General features: G+C 41.8%; 1 protein-coding gene across 2 annotated transcripts in view; it reads left to right on the top strand.

Moving 5' to 3' along the window:
- Window positions 1–2580: 2580 nt before the first annotated feature.
- LOC111982044 (calmodulin regulator protein PCP4-like) overlaps window positions 2581–21080 on the top strand; it is a 31392-nt gene continuing 12892 nt past the window's right edge. Inside the window, exon 1 of one of the 2 annotated variants that reach the window (XM_024013573.2) lies at window positions 2581–2702. In XM_024013573.2, coding sequence (XP_023869341.1) covers window positions 2694–2702 — 9 coding nt within the window. In that variant the 5' untranslated portion in view covers window positions 2581–2693. The remainder of the gene's footprint in view (window positions 2703–21080) is intronic. The other variant, XM_024013572.2, reaches the window with a different exon arrangement.

The following is a 21080-nucleotide window of genomic DNA, read 5'->3' as shown; positions in this document are numbered from 1 at the left end:
GCCGAACGCCGCCCGAACAAGGAGAGGGACCGACTTCGGTGGAAGTCGTGACACTTATGAACATAGAAACTTGCTGTTTGTAACTGTGCTAGAATGGTTAAAAACATATACAGTGCATTTGTACTCCTTCTATTCAGACTCCTTCACTTTTTCCACATTTTGTTATGTTACAGCCTTATTCTTATTCTAAAAAGCGAAAACAGGTTTTTAGACATTTTTGCTTAAAAATGTAAAACAAAATAAGTATTCTATGAGACTCGAAATTGAGCTCAGGTGCATCTTTTTTCCATTGACCATTCTTGAGATGTTTTTACAACTTCATTGGAGTCCACCTGTGGTAAATTCAATTGATTGGACATGATTTGGAAAGGCACACACCTGTCTATGTAAGGTTCCCAGTTGACAGTACGTCAGAGTAAAAGCCATGAGGTCGAAGCTATTGTCCGTAGAGCTCTGAGACAGGATTGTGTCTTTAAAAAAATAAAAAATACAAGGCAAGTCAGTTAAGAAATAATWATTATTTACAATGACAGCCTACCGGGGAACAGTGGGTTAACTGCATGGTTCAGGGGCAGAACGACAGATTTTTACCTTGTCAGCTCTGGGATTCGATCCAGCAACCTTTCGGTTACTGGTCCAACGTTGTAATCACTAGGCTACCTGCCGCCCCGAAAGAGGCATAGTGTAGAGGCACAGATTTGGAGAAGGGTACCAAAACATTTCTTCAGCATTGAAGGTCCCTAAAGGACTCTCGGACCATGAGAAACAAGATTATCTGGTCTGATGAAACCAAGGTTGAACTCTTTGGCCTGAATGCTAAGCGTCACGTCTGCAGGAAACCAGGAACCACTTACCACGTGGCCAATACCATCCCTATGGTGAAGCATGGTGGTGGCAGTATCATGCTGTTTTTGCCACATGTTTTTCAGTGGCAGGGACTGGGATACTAGTCAGGATCGAGGGAAAGATGAACAGAACAAAGTACAGAGAGATCCTTGAGGAAAACCTGCTCCAGAGAGCTCAGGACCTCAGACTGGGTGTGAAGATTCCCCTTCCAAAAGGACAACGACTCTAAGGACACAGCCAAGACAACGCAGGAGTGGCTTCAGGACAATGGGAGAAACTCCCCAAATACAGGTGTGCCAAGCTTGTGGCGTCATACCCAAGAAGACTCAAGGCTGTAATCGCTGCCAATGGTGCTTCAAGAAAGTAATGAATAAATGGTACGAATACTTATGTAAATGAAATATTTCAGTTTTTTTATACATTTGCAAAAATGTCTAAAACCCTGTTTTTGCTTTGTTATTAAAGGGTATTGCATGTAGATTGATGAAGGGGAAAAAACGATTTAATCAATTTTAGAATAAGGCAAAATATCTCAAATTTGAACTCATCAGACTAAACGGACAGATTTCCAACAGTCTAATGTCCATTGCTCGTGTTTCTTGGCACAAGCAAGTCTCTTCTTGTTATTGGTGTCCTTTAGTAGTGGTTTCTTTGCATAAATTCGACCATGAAGGCCTGATTCATACAGTCTCCTCTGAACAGTTGATGTTGAGATGTGTCTGTTACTTGAACTCTGTGAAGCATTTATTTGGGCTGCAATTTCTGAGGTTGGTAATTCTGATGAACTTATCCTCTGCAGCAGAGGTAACTCTGGGTCTTCCATTCCTGTGGCGGTCCTCATGGGAGMCAGTTTCATCATAGCGCTTGATGGTTTTTGCGACTGCACTTGAAGAAACTTTCAAAGTTCTTGACATTTTCCGTATTGACTGACCTTCATGTCTTAAAGTAATGATGGACTGTCGTTTCTCTTTGCTTATTTGAGCTTTTCTCAAATGCAATAAGAAGGAAAGAAATTCCACAAATTAACTTTTAAGAAGGCACATCTGTTAATTGAAATGCATTCCAGGTGACTACCTCATAAAGCTGGTTGAGAGAATGCCAAGAGTGTGTAAAGGTGTCATCGAAGCAAAGGGTGGCTATTTGAAGAATCTCAAATCAAAAATATATCTGAATTTAACACTTTTTTTCTAAATGATTCCATATGTGTTATTTCATAGTTTTGATGTCTTCACTATTATTCTACAATGTAGAAAATAGTAAACAAAAAAAGTCAAAAATAAAATTTGACCGGTAGTGTATATATATATATATTTGTATTAATACTTTTTTAATTGTGATTTTTCAGCTGAATTGCAGCACTCTCAGAACCCCTACTTCCTACAGCTATGTTGGTCAGAGCAAAGCTGTCTTCCCACATAATAAGGCTAAATGTGTTGCTATAACACATTTCCTATACAAGTTGCAGTCCCATTAACATTGGATGACATTAGCTGCTTTCATGAAAAGTCTGATGTGTAGTCTACACTCTGCTGTGCCAACAGAAGTGGTATTGGTTTGTTTAATCTAACAATCAGCTGAGGTGACAATAACTTGATAATGCTGCCTATACGTGCGACTTTAATGCATGTTTTAGCTCTGAGTGGTGATTTGAGATAGTGCCGACGGCATTCCTATTGGTTTAATGGAAACGTGATGACATATAAGATTTACTCACGTAGTATAAAACCTCCCCTCTATAACGGATCCAAGGCATCGTGGACAGGACTTCGTACCAGTGACAACTGTACATCAACTGTATATCAAATACTGGAATCATCCTAGCTGCCACACTACAACACTTAGGAATCATGAGTGAGGTAGGTGTACCTTCTTTATTTCAATTATCGCTATCATAATAGCGTAGGCTAATAAACGAATCTATGGATAGTCTGCTGCTGCTAATTTCAGTATTCAAACGGAGCGCAAACAAATCGTGTCAAAGTAGCCAATTAGGATACAGCGTGAAATAAAAGAAATTGTTTGTAGTTTCTGCTATGGCAACGATAGTAAACGTTTCGTTAGAATATAAGCAAGTGTCAGTGAAGTCCAGCCGATCTAAAATGATTTATTATCCAACTCCCGGTAAACCAACCCAAAACGGTCCTCTCTGAACAACCACTGGTAATTTTTGTCCTTACGTGGAATTTTTTGTTTAGTTTATTTATACAATGATGCATGCTTTGGAAATATAGCTTTGGAAATGTAGCCTGCGTGCTTATCTTTGTAGGGTAGACACCTTAAAGTAAACACAATTCCAGACCTGGTCTCATAGACTAGACGTAACATAGGAAACGTAAATCCAGGATGCTCAAAATAGTATAATACAGTATATCACATTTGTTACGGTTACCTAAGACAGAAGGTTACTTTTACCTYTTAAGGAGCTGCCCCTTTAAAAAAAAATGTTGCCTAAAATGACATACCCAAATCGAACTGCCTGTAGCTCATGACCTGAAGCAAGGATATCCATATTCTTGGTAACATTTGAAAGGAAAGACTTTGAAGTTTGTGGAAATGTGAAAGGAATGTAGGAGAATATAACACAATGAATCTGGTAAAAGATAATACAAAGAAAAAAAAACTGTCCAGATAGCCCAGTGGGATATCATACAAATTGTAATTCGTAACAAATAATACGAAATGGATGAAAGATATCCACAAATGAATACATACCATACAAAACCTAACATAGCATACTAAATGGRGGGAAACAGATTGACTTTTACTATGTTACGTCTACCCTCTAGTCCAGGTTGCAGCCCAGCAGCAGCAGCAGCTCCACATTTGTTTTCTGGTGCATTATGATTTTAATGTATTGTTAGAAGAGAAAACCATAAATCATCTGACTAACTCTATACTTAAAAGTGAGGACATACTAGGATTATAAACTGTGTCAATTAACCCAATGACAAGAGGAAACATGAATTTATGTGGTTACATAATAACTGAAGACTTTTGTTGAATGGATACAGTTTCATATGGCCTCTAATCTGGCAGAAATCACCGAAGAACAAACCAGCATTCCGCTCCAGGTGTTCCGCGCGCAAAATACAAATATTCCGGGAAATTGAAAGCGGGTTGTCTAATGGCCGCTGTTGCTGTAAGAGCCATACATAGTCAAAATGTTTTATGCAGTCTTTATTTAACGGTTGTTGTCATACTGTGAAGGCCTACTCAATCATGTAGTCTTCTCATTTAATATTTTGCATTTGAAGTAGGCAGAACTACTTAGAGAGAGAGAGGCCTACATAAGGGAATATTCTACCTGTGTGAGAATCCTTTGATAAACAAGATTGTTGAGCTATGACATGTAAATTAATGCTTAATCCAGCATGAATAGTATATGTGTTAGTTGAAGCGGGAGTGATATTGACCTAGACACAAAGTCTGCCAATCAACCGAATGCATCAGTCAGTTCAGTTAAGCCATAAAACCATGTCTATAACCATCATGTCTCAGCTGAAGGCAATTGATCTCTGTGCTTATTACACTGCTAGAGAAAAACAGAACAAGCCATCCCAGAATCCAGTATATGCAAACACTGCACTGAGCGCTGGAAAAGAGCACATCCTACAGTCACTGAATAATTCAAGGCATACCGCTGACCCATTGCAATAACACATTCTGTTCTGTCACTGCATGCGCAGAGCAGGGGGAAATGGAAATAAGTGAGGCCCCCAATCTGGGACCTTATCACTATCTTGTTCCCTCAGAACAATGGGCCAATCTTAGAAACAATTGAGCTGCATTTTTTGGGGTCGCTTGCCCGGTGTATAGGCTAGTACAGTTGTCCTCGCGCAACACAATTGCTTTCTGTCAATGGAATCCAGCAGCAGTTGGCCGAGAGAGACAGAGAAGAAGAGACAGACAGGGAGAGAGACAGACAGAGAGAGAGAGACAGAGAGAGACAGACAGACAGATAGACAGACAGACTGGCTGGCCGCGGTAGTGGCAGATGAGGCTAGTCTTCTTAGCTCTACAGCAGCCCCCCCCCCTCAACAGCTGCCCCCTCCTCTCTCTACAGCTGCCCCCTCTCTCTCCTGGTACACATTCTGCCTGGATAGGTGGTCCAATGGAGAGGCTCGGTCAGTGGCTGCCTCAGTGTGTGTGTGAGGGAAGCCTTCCCAGGCAACCCTACCCAGTGGGATCCCGAGTGGCGCAGCGGTCTAAGACACTGCATCTCAGTGCTCGAGGCATCACTACACTACCTTGGTTCCATCCCGGGCTGTATCACAACTAGCCTTGATTCGATGTCCCATAGGACGGTGCACAATTGGCCCAGYGTCGTCCGGGTTAGGGGAGGGTTTGGCCGGGGTAGGCCGTCATCGTAAAATAATAATTAGTTCTTAACTGACTTGCCTAGTTAAATAAAATAAAATACAAATAAAACACATTGAGTAGAAAACACATAACACACCTGGGTTTTGGATTGGCTTTCTAGTTGTGTTAGCTACCGGTCTTTAGTGCAACATTAAGTCGACATCAACCAAAATCTACTTGTGATGACAATTATGAAAGACATGAATTGTACTTTTGAATTCCGTAAAGTCAGTGTGGAAGAGGTGAAAAAAATTATTGTTGTCTATCAACAATGACAAGCCACTGGGGTCTGACAATCTGGATGGAAAATTACTGAGGATAATAGCAGACGATATTGCCCCTCCTTTTTGCCTCATCTTAATTTTAAGCCTACTAGAGAGCGTGTGCTCTCAGGCCTGGATGGAAGCCAAAGTCATTCCGCTACCCAAGAATAGTAAAGCCCTCTTTACTGGCTCAAATAGCCAACCAATCAGCCTGTTACCAACCCTTAGTAAACTTCTGGAAAAAATGGTGTTTGACCAGATACAATGCTATTTCACAGTAAACTAAATGACAACAGATTTTCAGTGTGCTTATAGTGAAGGACACTCAACAAGCACAGCACTTACACAAATGACTGATGATTGGCTGAGAGAAATTGATGATAAAGTGATTGTGGGGACTGTCTTGTTAGACTTCAGTGCAACTTTTGACATTATCGATCATAGTCTGCTGCTGGAAAAACTTATGTGTTATGGCTTTACACCCCCTGCTATAATGTGGATAAAGAGTTACTTGTCTAACAGAACACAGAGGGTGTTCTTTAATGGAAGCCTCTCAAATATAATCCAGTTAGAATCAGGAATTCCCCAGGGTAGCTGTTTAGGCCCCTTGCTTTTTTAAATTTTTACTAACGACATGTCACTGACTTTGAGTAAAGCCAGAGTGTCTTTGTATGTGGATGACTCAACACTATACACGTCAGCTACTACAGCGACTAAAATGACTGCAACACTCAACAAATAGCTGCAGTTAGTTTCAGAGTGGGTAGCAAGGAATAAGTTAGCCCTAAATATTTCTAAAACTAAAAGCATTGTATTTGGAACAAAACACTCACTAAACTCTAAACCTCAACTAAATCTTGTAAAACATAATGTGGAAATTGAGCAGGTTGAGATGACTAAACTGCTTGAAGTAACCCTAGATTGTAAACTGTCATGGTCAAAACATATTGATGCAGTAGTAGCTAAGATGGGGAGAAGTCTGTCTATAAGAAGGCAGAGCATCGCTTTATTAACAACACTATCAACAAGACAGGTCCTACATACAGGCCCTAGATTTGTAGCACCTTGACTACTGTTCAGTTGTGTAGTCAGGTGCCACAAAAAAGGACTTAGGAAAATTGCAATTGGCTCAGAACAGGGCAGCACGGCTGGCCCTTGGATGTACACAGAGAACTAATATTAATAATATGCATGTCAATCTCTCCTGACTGAAAGTGGAGGATAAATTGACTTCATCATTACTTTTATTTATGAGATGTGTTGACATGTTGAATGCACCGAGCTGTCTGTCTAAACTACTGGCACACAGCTTGGACACCCATGCATACCCCACAAGACATGCCACTAGAGGTCTCTTCACAGTCCCCAAGTCCAGAACAGACTATGGGAGGCACACAGTACTACATAGAGCCACGACTACATGGAACTCTATTCCACATCAAGTAACTGACGCAAGAAGTAAAATTAGATTTGTAAAACAGATTTTAAAAATCGCTTTATGCAACAGCGAGGACTGTGAAGCAACACAAATATTGGCACAGATATATGCATACGCACGCACGCACGCACGCACGCACGCACACACGCACACGCACGCACACACACACACACACACACACACACACACACACACACACACACACACACACACACACCTGTCTCTTATACACATCTAGATGTGTATAAGAGACAGGTCTTAACACTTAATATGTTGTGAAATCTGTTTTGAATGTATTGTAATGTTTTAAAAAATGTATAAACTGCCTTAATTTTGTTGGAACCCAGGAAGAGTAGCTAATGGGGATCCATAATAAATACAAATACAAAATACACTGAGTTATGAGATCATACTGTACGTCGCAGAGCACCCATCTGACAATGATTCCCCCTGCTCATGGTTTATATAGGTTTCTATGGTACTGCATGAACACAGGATCTTATAAATAAGATCACTCTACCCCTACCTATATGTACATATCTACCTCAATTATCTTGTACCCCTGCACATTGACTCAGTACTGGTACGCYGTGTATATAGCCAAGTTATTGTTACTCATTGTGTATTTGTTCCGTGTGTTATTATTGAAAAAATATATCTTTACACTGTTGGGAAGGGCCCGTAAGTAAGCATTTCAATGTTAGTCTACACCTGTTGTTTACGAAGCAAGTGACAAATAAAATGTGATTTAATAAGACATTACAAAGTGGGATCTTGCAGCACACAAGACATTCACTAGCTTCCCATCTCCATGATGGATTTATATGCCCATAAAGAATCAAGGCCAAGGCTTTAGAGGGGCTCTGTGAATACATAATTAAATGGAAATCAATGCCAATAGTCCCCACTAGCTCACCTTCCACCCCACCACCCATTTACTTTCACACAAAGTTTCTACCTATGGGGCTATAAATAGGCCTAAATATACTCACCAGTTTGTGCCCAGTATGAAGACACTGGTATGGAATGACGATGTGTTCCAAACAATGTGCAGGTAACCAGTCAAGATGGGGCCCAGTATTGGGTTACTACTGGGTTATATAATCAGACTATGCATGTGTGGAGTAGAAAAGTGGTGGTGCGCACGGTGTATGTGGGAGGGTGGGAGATAATCAGAGAAAGAATCACATGCAATCATAAACCAGTCACACACCCTTCTCCCAGTCTCAGCCAGAGCCTGAAGAATTGCTTGGTCTCAGTGTCTTTTAAACACATCGCAACCGTCCACGCTGCAGCCTCCTGGCTGGGGGCTTTAGGAGCCATCTGTGATCTTGAAAAGCAGGTGGGTAATTTCTTAAGTATACGCCTGTGTATTATTTGTAACTGCATCTGTACATGCATTAAGGCCTTGTGTCAGGCCTCTGGCGATAGCATTAGAGCCCGGGCCCTAAATCCACATTATCTCCACATTTAGAGACAAGCGACCGTCCTTCTGTCAACAGGCTAGATTGTAATGCTCTCCACAAATACTCAGATATTAAGCAGATTTGTTCAATATCTTTTTGTTGCATGCAGGATTATGTAAATCCGCTCGGGTGGAGATTTGGTTCCGTCTGTGGTGCGGTGTATCTATCCCGTCCTGTCACATTCAGATTTAGACAGGTCAGGCTCATTCAACAGCCATGATATCTGTCGTGTTGATGAGACACTCACTTGTTTCATTTCACAGCCTCTTCGCAATGGCAACAAATCACAACACTGTTTGTTCTATTGCCTTAAAATTTATTTTGGGGTAAAAATAAGCATTTTAGTACGTTGAGCGTGATGTCATTATGAAATTATGAAACACGATGTGATAAAACGCTGCCTCCACAGTGAAGGTGCAGTGTGATTAAGAAGATGGGTAGATGATCCAGAATGTTCTATCCCTGTAGAGACTTGGGGGACCCAACCAACAGACACTTAACGTGCTGTAAATAAACCTTACCAATGTCTCTGAGTTAGTCGTCGATTGTGATCGGGCAGGCAGATAGATAAAGTAGATGAAGAGAGATGGGAAGGGATGCAGATAGATTGGTAGATATATAGACAGAAAGAGCAGCACAGCCAGTGTCGCCTCCAGGCTTAAAAACAGGGTGCAGTCAGCCTTGTTTGATTAGCTTTGAGAGCATGGTCCAGTGGTTTGGTGTTTTCCATGTGAGTTGTCAGTGTAGGTTAAGATGACAAGTACTGAAGTATGCCATTCATATGGATGTGTGTACAGTAGATGCAGAATAATAAGGAAATGGTTCATTGATTCAAAAACCATCAATCATGCATGCTATGATCAACTAACAGTGGTATATAACTTGATTTTGACATATTTTATTACATTGCTATGATATAGAAACTTAAACAATTTCATAACATACTCTATTTGAAAATAGTATTATTTAAATCTTAACCTACTGATGCYCTGTCTAAGTAATGGCAATGCATCAGACAAAAAGTCCAATATGGAACTGCATCCAACAATTTAACATCATGGAACTGCATGGTGGCCTTGGTGCCTACTTAGCAAAGCCCTCTGTTTCATCATCAGAAGTGGACCACCAGGCCCTCTCTTCACTCTCGCCTTTCTACATCAATGGAAAAGGAGAATGAGAGAAGGTTGCTACCAATTAGTGTAAAAAGGTCAGTGTAGCAGAGGCGAAGGAGGTAGGGATGAGTAGTGTCTCTTTGTGTCCTTTTTACCCTTGTTTCTACTGATGAAAGTCAGAAAGAGTGAATTAAATTCAGCTCAGAAGTGCCTGTTCGACAGATTTAGGCACCAATTCAGTCAATGGAAGTCTGAGGAAATTAGCCAAAGTAAATTTTTTGTTTTTGACCTGAACAATATTTTTTTGTTAATCTGTTAGTGGAAATGTCATATTAATTGGTATAATCTCATCTGAATGACTAACTGGTATCTGACAGAGTGCATAGATATATATTTTTTTAAATCATATGTTTCTCTCAAATTGAAATTGGTCACAGTCCTCAGATCAGTCCATTATGTTGTCCTTATGTAATACTTCACGGTGTACAAAACATGCAACATTACGCTGGTGATACATGGTCCTGGTTCAGAATTATTCAGTGCTCATTGTGAATCACGATGCCACACTCTGAGCCTAATCGTCCCTCACAATGAGCAGAGATTATGCTAAAATGATCTGTAATCCAGCTAAATTGTCTGATGTAGGGTCTGATCCCTGTCTGCTGTGCACTCCCCATAACCTGGTCCACAACATAGGGCTAACATCAGAGGTGTGGGATGGGGACAGACACCAGGAGAAGGAGAGGAGGCACATTTAATTTCTAGCAATTATTAAAGGTTACTTCAAGTTTCACTTCGTTGATCTATGTGCATGCATGCAGGTGGGTGGAGTGGGATTTTTGGAGTAGAGGACACCTTTTGGTAACATTATATCGTCGCCGGTCCAACACCCATTGTCAAGGTGGCAATAGCACACAGCCATTCAATCTCCATCGACAAACATTGGCAGTAGAATGGCCTCACTGAAGAGTTCAGTGACTTTCAACATGGCACCGTCATAGGGTGCCACCTTTCCAACAAGTCAGTTCRTCAAATGTCTGCCCTGCTAGAGCTGCCCCAGTCAACTGTAAGTGCTGTTATTGTGAAGTGGAAACGTCTAGGAGCAACAACGGCTCAGCCGCGAAGTGGCTACCGAGTTCCAAATTGCCTCTGGAAGCAACGCCAGCATAAGAACTGTTCGTCGGGAGCTTCATGAAATGGGTTTCCATGGCCGAGCAGCTGCACCCAAGCCTAAGATCACCATGCGCAATGCCTAGCATTGACTGGAGTTGTGTAAAGCTCGCCGCCATTGGACTCTGGAGCAGCGGAAACGACGGACGAAATTGGTTTGGCGGATGTCAGGAGAATGCTACCTGCCTGAATGCATAGTGCCAACTGTAAAGTTTGGTGGAGGAGGAATTATGGTCTGGGGCTGTTTTTCATGGTTCRGGCTAGGCCCCTTACTTCCAGTGAAGGGAAATCTTAAGGCTACAGCATACAATGACTTTCTAGACAATTCTGTGCTTCCAACTTTATGGCAACAGTTTGGGGAATGCCCTTTCCTGTTTCAGCGTGACAATTCCCCCGTGCATAAAGCGAGGTCCATACAGAAATGGTTTGTCGAGATCGGTGTGGAAGAATTTGACTGGCCTGCACAGAGCCCTGACCTCAACCCCATCGAACACCTTTGGGATGAATTGGAACACCGACTGCGAGCCAGGCCTAATCGCCCACCATCAGTGCCCGACCTCACTAATGCTCTTGTGGCWGAATTTTTTTWTWTTTTWTWTTTTTATTTTACCGTTATTTAGAATGTTATTAGAATAATAGAATGGAAGTAGCAATGTTCCAACATCTAGTGGAAAGCCTTCCCAGAAGAGTTGAGGCTTTTATAGCAGCAAAGGGGGGACCAACTCCATATTAATGCCTGTGATTTTGGATTGAGATGTTCGCTAAGCAGGTGTCCACATACTTTTAGTAATTTAGTGTATGCCCTGGTAAATATACTTATACTTGCTAGTGTAACCTAAAATATTATCCCAGTTTGATATGCTGCTTGTGTACAGTCGTGGCCAAAAGTTTTGAGAATGACACAAATATTAATTTTCACAAAGTTTGCTGCTTCAGTGTCTTTAGATATTTTTGTCAGATGTTACTATGGAATACTGAAGTATAACTACAAGCATTTCATAAGTGTCAAAGGCTTTTATTGACAATTACATGAAGTTGATGCAAAGAGTCAATATTTGCAGTATTGACCCTTTTTTTTCAAGACCTCTGCAATCCGCCCTGGCATGCTGTCAATTAACTTCTGTTCCACATCCTGACTGACGGCAGCCCATTCTTGCATAATCAATGCTTGGAGTTTGTCAGAATTTGTGGATTTTTGTTTGTCCACCCGCCTCTTGAGGATTGACCACAAGTTCTCAATGGGATTAACTTCTTTGGGGTAGGGGGCAGTATTTTCACGTCCGGATGAAATGCATGCCCAGAGTAAACGGCCTGCTACAAAGCCATAAAAGCTAGAATATGCATATTATTAGTAGATTTTGATAGAAAACACTCTGAAGTTTCTAAAACTGTTTGAATGATGTCTGTGAGTATAACAGAAGAAAAAATCCAACCAGGAAGTGGGAAATCTGAGGTTGGTCGATTTTCAACTCAGCTCCTATTGAAGATACAGTGGGATATTGGTAATGTTGCACTTCCTAAGGCKTCCACTAGATGTCAACAGTCTTTAGAACCTTGTCTAATGCTTCTACTGTGAAGTGGGGGCGAATGAGAGTGGAATGAGTCAGAGGTCTGCCAGCAGCCACGAGCTGACCATGCGCGTTCACATGAGAGTTTGCTCCCGTTCCATTTGCTTTTCTGAAGACAAAGGAATTCTCCGGTTGGAACATTATTGAAGAATTATGTTAAAAACATCCTAAAGATTGATTCAATACATCGTTTGACATGTTTCTACTGACTGTTACGGAACTTTTTGACATTTCGTCTGCTTTTAGTGAACGCGCTTCATGACTTTGGATTTGTTTACCAAACGCGCTAACAAAAGTAACTATTTGGACATAAATTATGGACATTACCGAACAAAACGAACATTTCTTGTGGAAGTGGGAGTCCTGGGAGTGCATTCCGACGAAGATCAGCAAAGGTAAGTGAAGATTTAGAATGCTATTTATGATTTTTGTTGACTGCATAATATGGCGGATATATTTGTGTCTTGATTGGCCTCTGAGCGCCGGACTCAGATTATTGCATGGTTTGCTTTTTCCGTAAAGCTTTTTTGAAATCTGACACAGCGGTTTGCATTAACTTCTCTGCGCTACGGATCCCTTTTACGGGATCATTTTCCTAAACAACCGCTGAATTGCAGGGCGCAAAATATTACTAACAATATTTATAATCATGCAATCACAAGTGAAATATACCAAAACACAGTTTAGCTTGTTGTTAATCCACCTATCGTGTCAGATTTTGAAAATATGCTTTACAGAGAAAGAAATCCAAGCTTTTGTGAGTGTATCAATCAATGCTAGAACAGCTAGCCCCAAATTAGCATGGTCAAGAAAGTCAGAAAAGCAATAAAATTAATCGCTTACCTTTGATAATCTTCGGATGTTTGCACTCACGAGACTCCCAGTTACACAATAAATGTTATTTTTGTTCGATAAATATTACTTTTATAACAAAAAAACCCATTTGGGTGTTGCGCGTTATGTTCAGAAAACTACAGCCTCGTTCCGGTCCTGAAAGCCAGAAGAAAATTCCCAAACGTATCAGATTCCAAAATATTACTAAAAAATTTTATAATCATGCAATCACAAGTGAAATTATCAAAAACACAGTTTAGCTTGTTGTTAATCCACCTATCGTGTCAGACTTTGAAAATATGCTTTGCAACGAAAGCAATCTAAGCTTTTGTGAGTGTATCAATCAATGCTAGAACAGTTAGCCTAATATTAGCTTGGTTAGCTTGGTCACGAAAGTTAGAAAAGCAATAAAATTAATCGCTACCTTTGATAATCTTCGGATGTTTGCACTCACGAGACTCCCAGTTACACAACAAATGTTATTTTTGTTCGATAAATATTACTTTTATAACAAAAAAAACGCCATTTGGTTTGCGCGTTATGTTCAGAAAACCAAAGCCTTGTTCCGTTCGAAAATTCCAAAAAGTATCCGTAATGGTCGTAGAAACATGTCAAATGTTTTTTTATAATCAATCAGGTTGTTTTTAACAAACATAATCGATAATATTTCAACCGGACCGTAACCTACTCAACCAGGGCAGTGATTGGGGACACTGCCCTGTGTAGGGTGCCGTCTTTCGGATGGGAACGTTAAACGGGTGTCCTGACTCTCTGAGGTCATTAAAGATCCCATGGCACTTATCGTAAGAGTAGGGGTGTTAACCCCGGTGTCCTGGCTAAATTCCCAATCTGGCCCTCAAACCATCATGGTCACCTAATAATCCCCAGTTTATAATTGGCTCATTCATCCCCTCCTCTCCCTGTAACTAAATCCCCAGGTCGTTGCTGCAAATGAGAACGTGTTCTCAGTCAACTTACCTGGTAAAATAACGGTAAAATAAAAAAATAAAATAAAAAATAAGAGAGAAAAAGAAAATGGAGCGCTACCCTCTCGCGCGCAGGAACTAATCTGAGGACACCTGACTAGTTTTGAAAAATCTCGCTAATTTTTCAAAATATAAGCCTGAAACTATGTCTAAAGCCTGGTCACAGCCTGAGGAAGCCATTGGAAAAGGAATCTGGTTGATACCCCTTTAAATGGAAGAAAGACGGGCCAGGAAACACAGATTTAAAAAATATATATATCACTTCCGGGTTAGATTTTCTCAGGTTTTCCGCCTGCAGAATCAGTTTTGTTATACTCACAGACAATATTTTGACAGTTTTGGAAACGTTGGAGTGTTTTCTATCCTAATCTGTCAATTATATGCATATTCTACGATCTGGACCTGAGAAATAGTCTGTTTACCGTGGGAACGTTATTTAAAAAATAAATAATAATCTGACCCCTAGCGTCAAGAGTTAAGGAGAAGTGCATCTAAAATTCCATGCATAACAGTTGTATCTTTTAGCAATGTTTATTATGAGTATTCCTGTAAATTGATGTGGCTCTCTGCAAAATCAAAGGATGTTTTGGAACTTCTGAATGTAAGGCGCCAATGTAAAATCAGATTTTTGGATATAAATATGAACTTTACAGAACAAAACATACATGTATTGTGTAACATGGAGTCCTATGAGTGTCAGCTGATGAAGATCATCAAAGGTTAGTGATTCATTTTATCTGTATTTCTGYTTTTTGTGAATCCTTTCTTTGGCTGGAAAAATGGCTGTGTTATTCTGTGAATAGACACTCACCTAACATAATCATTTGGTTTGCTTTCGTCGTAAAGCCTTTTTGAAATCGGACACTGTGGCTGGATTTACAACAAGTGTATCTTTAAAATGGTGTAAAATACAWGTATGTTTGAGGAATTTTAATTATGGGACTTCTGTTGTTTTGAATTTGGCGCCCTGCAGTTTCACTGGCTGTTGAAGAGGTGGGACGCTACCGTCTCACATACCCTAGAGAGGTTAAGGTCTGGGGAGTTTCCTGGCCATGGACCCAAAATATCGATATTTTGTTTCCCGAGCCACTTATTTATCACTTTTGCCTTATGGCAAGGTGCTCCATCATGCTGGAAAAGGCATTGTTCGTCACCAAACTGTTCCTGGATGGTTGGGAGAAGTTGCTCTCGGAGGATGTGTTGGTACCATTCTTTATTCATGGCTGTGTTCTTAGGCAAAATTGTGAGTGAGCCCACTCCCTTGGCTGAGAAGCAACCCCAAACATGAATGGTCTCAGGATGCTTTACTGTTGGCATGACAGAGGACTGATGGTAGCGCTCACCTTGTCTTCTCCGGACAAGCTTTTTTCCGGAKRMSMCAAACAATCGGAAAGGGGATTCATCAGAGAAAATGACTTTACCCCAGCACTCAACAGTCCAATCCCTGTACCTTTTGCAGAATATCAGTCTGTACCTGATGTTTTTCCTGGAGAGAAGTGGCTTCTTTGCTGCCCTTCTTGACACCAGGCCATCCTCCAAAAGTCTTCGCCGCACTGTGCGTGCAGATGCACTCACACCTGCCTGCTGCCATTCCTGAGCAAGCTCTGTACTGGTGGTGCCCCGATCCCGCAGCTGAATCAACTTCAGGAGACATTCCTAGCGCTTGCTGGACTTTCTTGGGTGCCCTGAAGCCTTCTTCACAACAATTGAACCGCTCTCCTTGAAGTTCTTGATGATCCGACAAATGGTTGATTTAGGTGCAATCTTACTGGCAGCAGTATCCTTGCCTGTGAAGCCCTTTTTGTGCAAAGCAATGATGACGGCACGTGTTTCCTTGCAGGTAACCATGGTTGACAGAGGAAGAACAATGATTCCAAGCACCACTCTCCTTTTGAAGCTTCCAGTCTGTTATTCAAACTCAATCAGCATGACAGAGTGATCTCCAGCCTTGTCCTCGTCAACACTCACACCTGTGTTAACGAGAGAATCACTGACATGATGTTAGCTGGTCCTTTTGTGGCAGGGCTGAAATGCAGTGGAAATGTTTTTTTGGGATTCAGTTCATTTGCATGGCAAAGAGGGACTTTGTAATTGATTGCAATTCATCTSATAACTCTTCATAACATTCTGGAGTATATGCAAATTGCCGTCATACAAACTGAGGCAGCAGACTTTGTGAAAATTAATATTTGTGTCATTCTCAAATCTTTTGGCCACGACTGTATTTATTCCCATATCAGATAAAAATAGAACATCATCATGTTTTGATCCTGGAGAAAAAGCACATGGCTAACTAGCTGGCTACAGCAGGTTCTACCATTTCACAATAGCCTGTAATCACTATTTATTACCTCTAAACAAAATACCTTTTTGGGTGGATTCTTGATGTTTTGGTTTACAGTTTGAACAGTCGCTGAGATTATATTTGGTTATCAATGCAAAATACGCTACTTTGATGAATAGCCTATATAACCTTTAGATCAGATAAATCAATCAAGCGACAACACTGCCCCCACAGCTGCGGAAGGAATGATACGGCATGTCTCAATTTTCAGGTAGTAAAAATGTGTTTTGAATGCTGGAGTATTTACAAGAAGATGCCCCTTTTGGTATTAAAAACAACATTGCAACATTGCAACACCCCGAATCTTGCATCTGCGTAGAGGTTGTAGTAAGCTTTACACTGCAAACACATTTAAGCATTGTATTTAAGATCTTTCAAATACTTTGATTGTTAGACTTAGCCTGCCAGGTATGCCAGATGGGACTAAAGTATGCACTTTTGGAACTATTCCATTTGTTCCATTGCGCCAGACCCATATATTTGGCAAACTCAATCAAGCACAGCTAAAGTATTGAAAGAAAACCAGCTATTTGAACCCAGTTTTGCATGTCTCAGAGAGAATCATAAAGAGAGGTTAGCATCTGAGCTCCAGTTTCTCATAACAGTCAGTCTCAGGACATTTGTTTTAGTCTCATTCAGCATTAATCTCAATAAAGTAACATAAATACGATGCATATATAACAACGCCTAAACATCTAATACCCCATTGTTTTTATGATGCTTTCGTAACACATTCCACGTGATGCCAAAGGATTACACTTACTGTATAATAACCAGCTACATATAGCCATGTCCTCGAGCTAGGACTGAGGGACAGGATGGACTGTATGGATCAACTTCTCATTACGATTACTCATCCTAATAGAAATACAGTGTAGACACTGATACTACTGTAAATCAGCGCTCCTACTCTGAGACGCTTGTATATACAGATGTGCTGCCGAAAGATGTTGTGCACGTTGTTGGATGTGTGCTGAGAGAGAGAGCCCTGGAGTCTGTCTAATGCGTGTTAAGGTTTTATGAGGAAACCATGCTGTTGTATCATTAGTTTTGCTCCGGTTTTTCCAGCAGGGAGAAAACTGCTACTTCCTGTCTGTCTGATAATGAGTACTGTAGTTAGTACAACACATAGAGGTCAGTGAGGGAAGGAAGGTTCTGTTAACACATCATGGAGTGGCAGCTAGGGCAGATTGGATGTCAATGGAAGTACCTGATTTGGAATGAGTGGCCCACTAGAAGCACAGCACTCACATGTCACTAGGTCCCTCTTCTATAATTAGAGATTCATGTCTTGCTGGATTGTCTGTCTCTACAAGATTTTCCGTCCTGCAATGTTTACCATGGCAACGCATGGAATGATAATTACCTTTTATACAAAGACAGTAATACAGAATCTGAACTTTCCAGAAAGTATGGACGGAAAGACAAACATAAAGAACTTACATTATACTCAGACAGTATCTGGAATTATGATGTTCATACCTAAGTCTGAAGCCTTGTTATTGTCATTGCAAAATTCCACTCTCCTTTGTTATATCAGTCAGTGTGCAGACTGAATGAACAAAGGCAACATTCCCAGGTCTAAAGTGAAGTGAAGAGCGGAGGCAGAATCTACTCAATTGACTTCTATGCTGATATTAACAAACAGCTAAATGCAATGCCGGAGAGAATGAACTAAAGTTCAACAACTGTCACTTAACACTGTCACGAAGAGGAGGCCATCTCAAAATAGTCTCTCCCACGGTCACTCCTACCACCAAGGTCGTCCCCTAACTTTCCTTCTCTCAGGGGCACCGCTGACCTTGTCTGTATCTAATAATGATGATGTCAGCTTCAGATTCTGGATAGATGGATGAGTCAAGCCTGTGTGGCTCACTTGGTGGAGCATGGCACTTGCAGCGCCAGTTCGGTTCCCAAGGGTGACCAGTGTGAAAATGTATGCACTCCCTTCTGTAAGTTGTTCTAGATAAGAATGTGTGCTGAATGACTTAAATATAAAGTTGAATGCCTTAACTGTGCCCTCCAACACCAGAGCATTAACGCATGAGAGGAAGACCTTTACCATTATGCCATCCCATTCCAACATGGACATCCTCTATCCTCTAAACTTGGCTTCTGTGCGTCTGCTTAACGAGTAGGCATTCTAGCACTACCCTTCAAGGTAGATGGACACTTGACAGGATTCCAGCGATTATTTCAAATCAAATCAAATTTTATTTGTCACATACACATGGTTAGCAGATGTTAATGCGAGTGTAGCGAAATGCTTGTGCTTCTAGTTCCGACAATGCAGTAATAACCAACGAGTAATCTAACCTAACAATTCCACAACTACTACCTTATACACACAAGTGTAAAGGGATAAAGAATATGTACATAAAGATATATGAATGAGTGATGGTACAGAACGGCATAGGCAAGATGCAGTAGATGGTATTGAGTACAGTATATACATATGAGATGAGTAATGTAGGGTATGTAAACATAAAAGTGCATAGTTTAAAGTGGCTAGTGATACATGTATTACATAAAGATGGAAAGATGCAGTATATGATATAGAGTACAGTATATACATATACATTATATTAAGTGGCATTGTTTAAAGTGGCTAGTGATACATTTTTGATCAATTTCCATCAATTTCCATTATTAAAGTGAGCTGGAGTTGAGTCAGTATGTTGGCAGCAGCCACTCGATGTTAGTGGTGGCTGTTAGTGGTGGCCTTGAGATTGAAGCTGTTTTTCAGTCTCTCGGTCCCTGCTTTGATGCACCTGTACTGACCTCGCCTTCTGGATGATAGCGGGGTGAACAGGCATTGGCTCGGGTGGTTGTTGTCCTTGATGATCTTTATGGCCTWCCTGTGACATCGGGTGGTGTAGGTGTCCTGGAGGGCAGGTAGTTTGCCCCCGGTGATGCGTTGTGCAGACCTCACTACCCTCTGGAGAGCCTTACGGTTGTGGGCGGAGCAGTTGCCGTACCAGGCGGTGATACAGCCCGACAGGATGCTCTCAATTGTGCATCTGTAGAAGTTTGTGAGTGCTTTTGGTGACAAGCCGAATTTCTTCAGCCTCCTGAGGTTGAAGAGGCGCTACTGCGCCTTCTTCACAACGCTGTCTGTGTGGTGGACCAATTCAGTTTGTCCGTGATGTGTACGCCGAGGAACTTAAAACTTACTACCCTCTCCACTACTGTCCCGTCGATGTGGATAGGGGGGTGCTCCCTCTGCTGTTTCCTGAAGTCCACAATCATCTCCTTTGTTTTGTTGACGTTGAGTGTGAGGTTATTTTCCTGACACCACACTCGCGGGCCGTCACCTCCTCCCTGTAGGCCGTCTCGTCGTTGTTGGTAATCAAGCCTACCACTGTAGTGTCGTCCGCAAACTTGATGATTGAGTTGGAGGCGTGCATGACCACGCAGTCGTGGGTGAACAGGGAGTACAGTAGAGGGCTCAGAACGCACCCTTGTGGGGCCCCAGTGTTGAGGATCAGCGGGGTGGAGATGTTGTTACCTACCCTCACCACCTGGGGGCGCCCGTCAGGAAGTCCAGTACCCAGTTGCACAGGGCGGGGTCGAGACCCAGGGTCTCGAGCTTGATGATGAGTTTGGAGGGTACTATGGTGTTAAATGCTGAGCTGTAGTCGATGAACAGCATTCTCACATAGGTATTCCTCTTGTCCAGATGGGTTAGGGCAGTATGCAGTGTGGTCGCGATTGCGTCGTCTGTGGACCTATTGGGGCGGTAAGCAAATTGGAGTGGGTCTAGGGTGTCAGGTAGGGTGGAGGTGATATGGTCCTTGACTAGTCTCTCAATGCACTTCATGAGTGACGGAAGTGAGTGCTACGGGGCGGTAGTCGTTTAGCTCAGTTACCTTAGCTTTCTTGGGAAAAGGAACAATGGTGGCTCTCTTGAAGCATGTGGGAATAGCAGACTGGGATAAGGATTGATTGAATATGTCCGTAAACACACCAGCCAGCTGGTCTGCGCATGCTCTGAGGACGCGGCTGGGGATGCCGTCTGGGCCTGCAGCCTTGCGAGGGTTAACACGTTTAAATGTTTTACTCACGTCACAGTAGGGCCTGTACATAGATAAGCTTAGGAGAGCGCCCAATGCTTAGGTGGATACAATTTCAGCGTCCATGTATAGTACCAAATCACAATGGGTGCTTTGCAGCAGAAAATCCACTAAGCTTGAGTGCACATTTTTGGTAACAGTTCTGGTGGCTATGAACCATAGCTGTCATAGTCCAGTGTCTGAGTCTGAATCACCCTGTCTCAGTAGCCGGCTCCATCCTACCTGAATTCTGCTTCCCTTCAGCTCCCACCTCCCTCCTATCCCTCTGAGCCGTGGTAGCCAGTCTTCCACACTGTCACTCCGGCTCCCGAGTCCCATCCCCTGCACACCCCACAACGATAGGGCTGCTGAGGACTGTTGGTTGGGGCTGAGTCGTCAACATTGTCATCTGTGGCCTAGTTTGCCTAGCGTCTCCTCTCCTCCTTGTTGAATAGTTAATAGACACTGACTGCAGTGTGGAGAACCTCTGGAGAGACCAAGCTGCCAGAAACACCCAAAATAGCCCCAGAAACGTCAGCGAGGAGACATTTATTTATTTTACTAATTCAACCCCCTAACTACCACACCACCCTTTCATCACATCATTGTGAGATGTGAGGGCGTGCTTTATTAAATAAATTA

This window comes from Salvelinus sp. IW2-2015, linkage group LG20 (assembly GCF_002910315.2).
Source record: "Salvelinus sp. IW2-2015 linkage group LG20, ASM291031v2, whole genome shotgun sequence".
NCBI classification, from domain to species: Eukaryota; Metazoa; Chordata; class Actinopteri; order Salmoniformes; family Salmonidae; genus Salvelinus; species Salvelinus sp. IW2-2015.
This window is presented reverse-complemented; position numbering and strand designations above follow the sequence as displayed.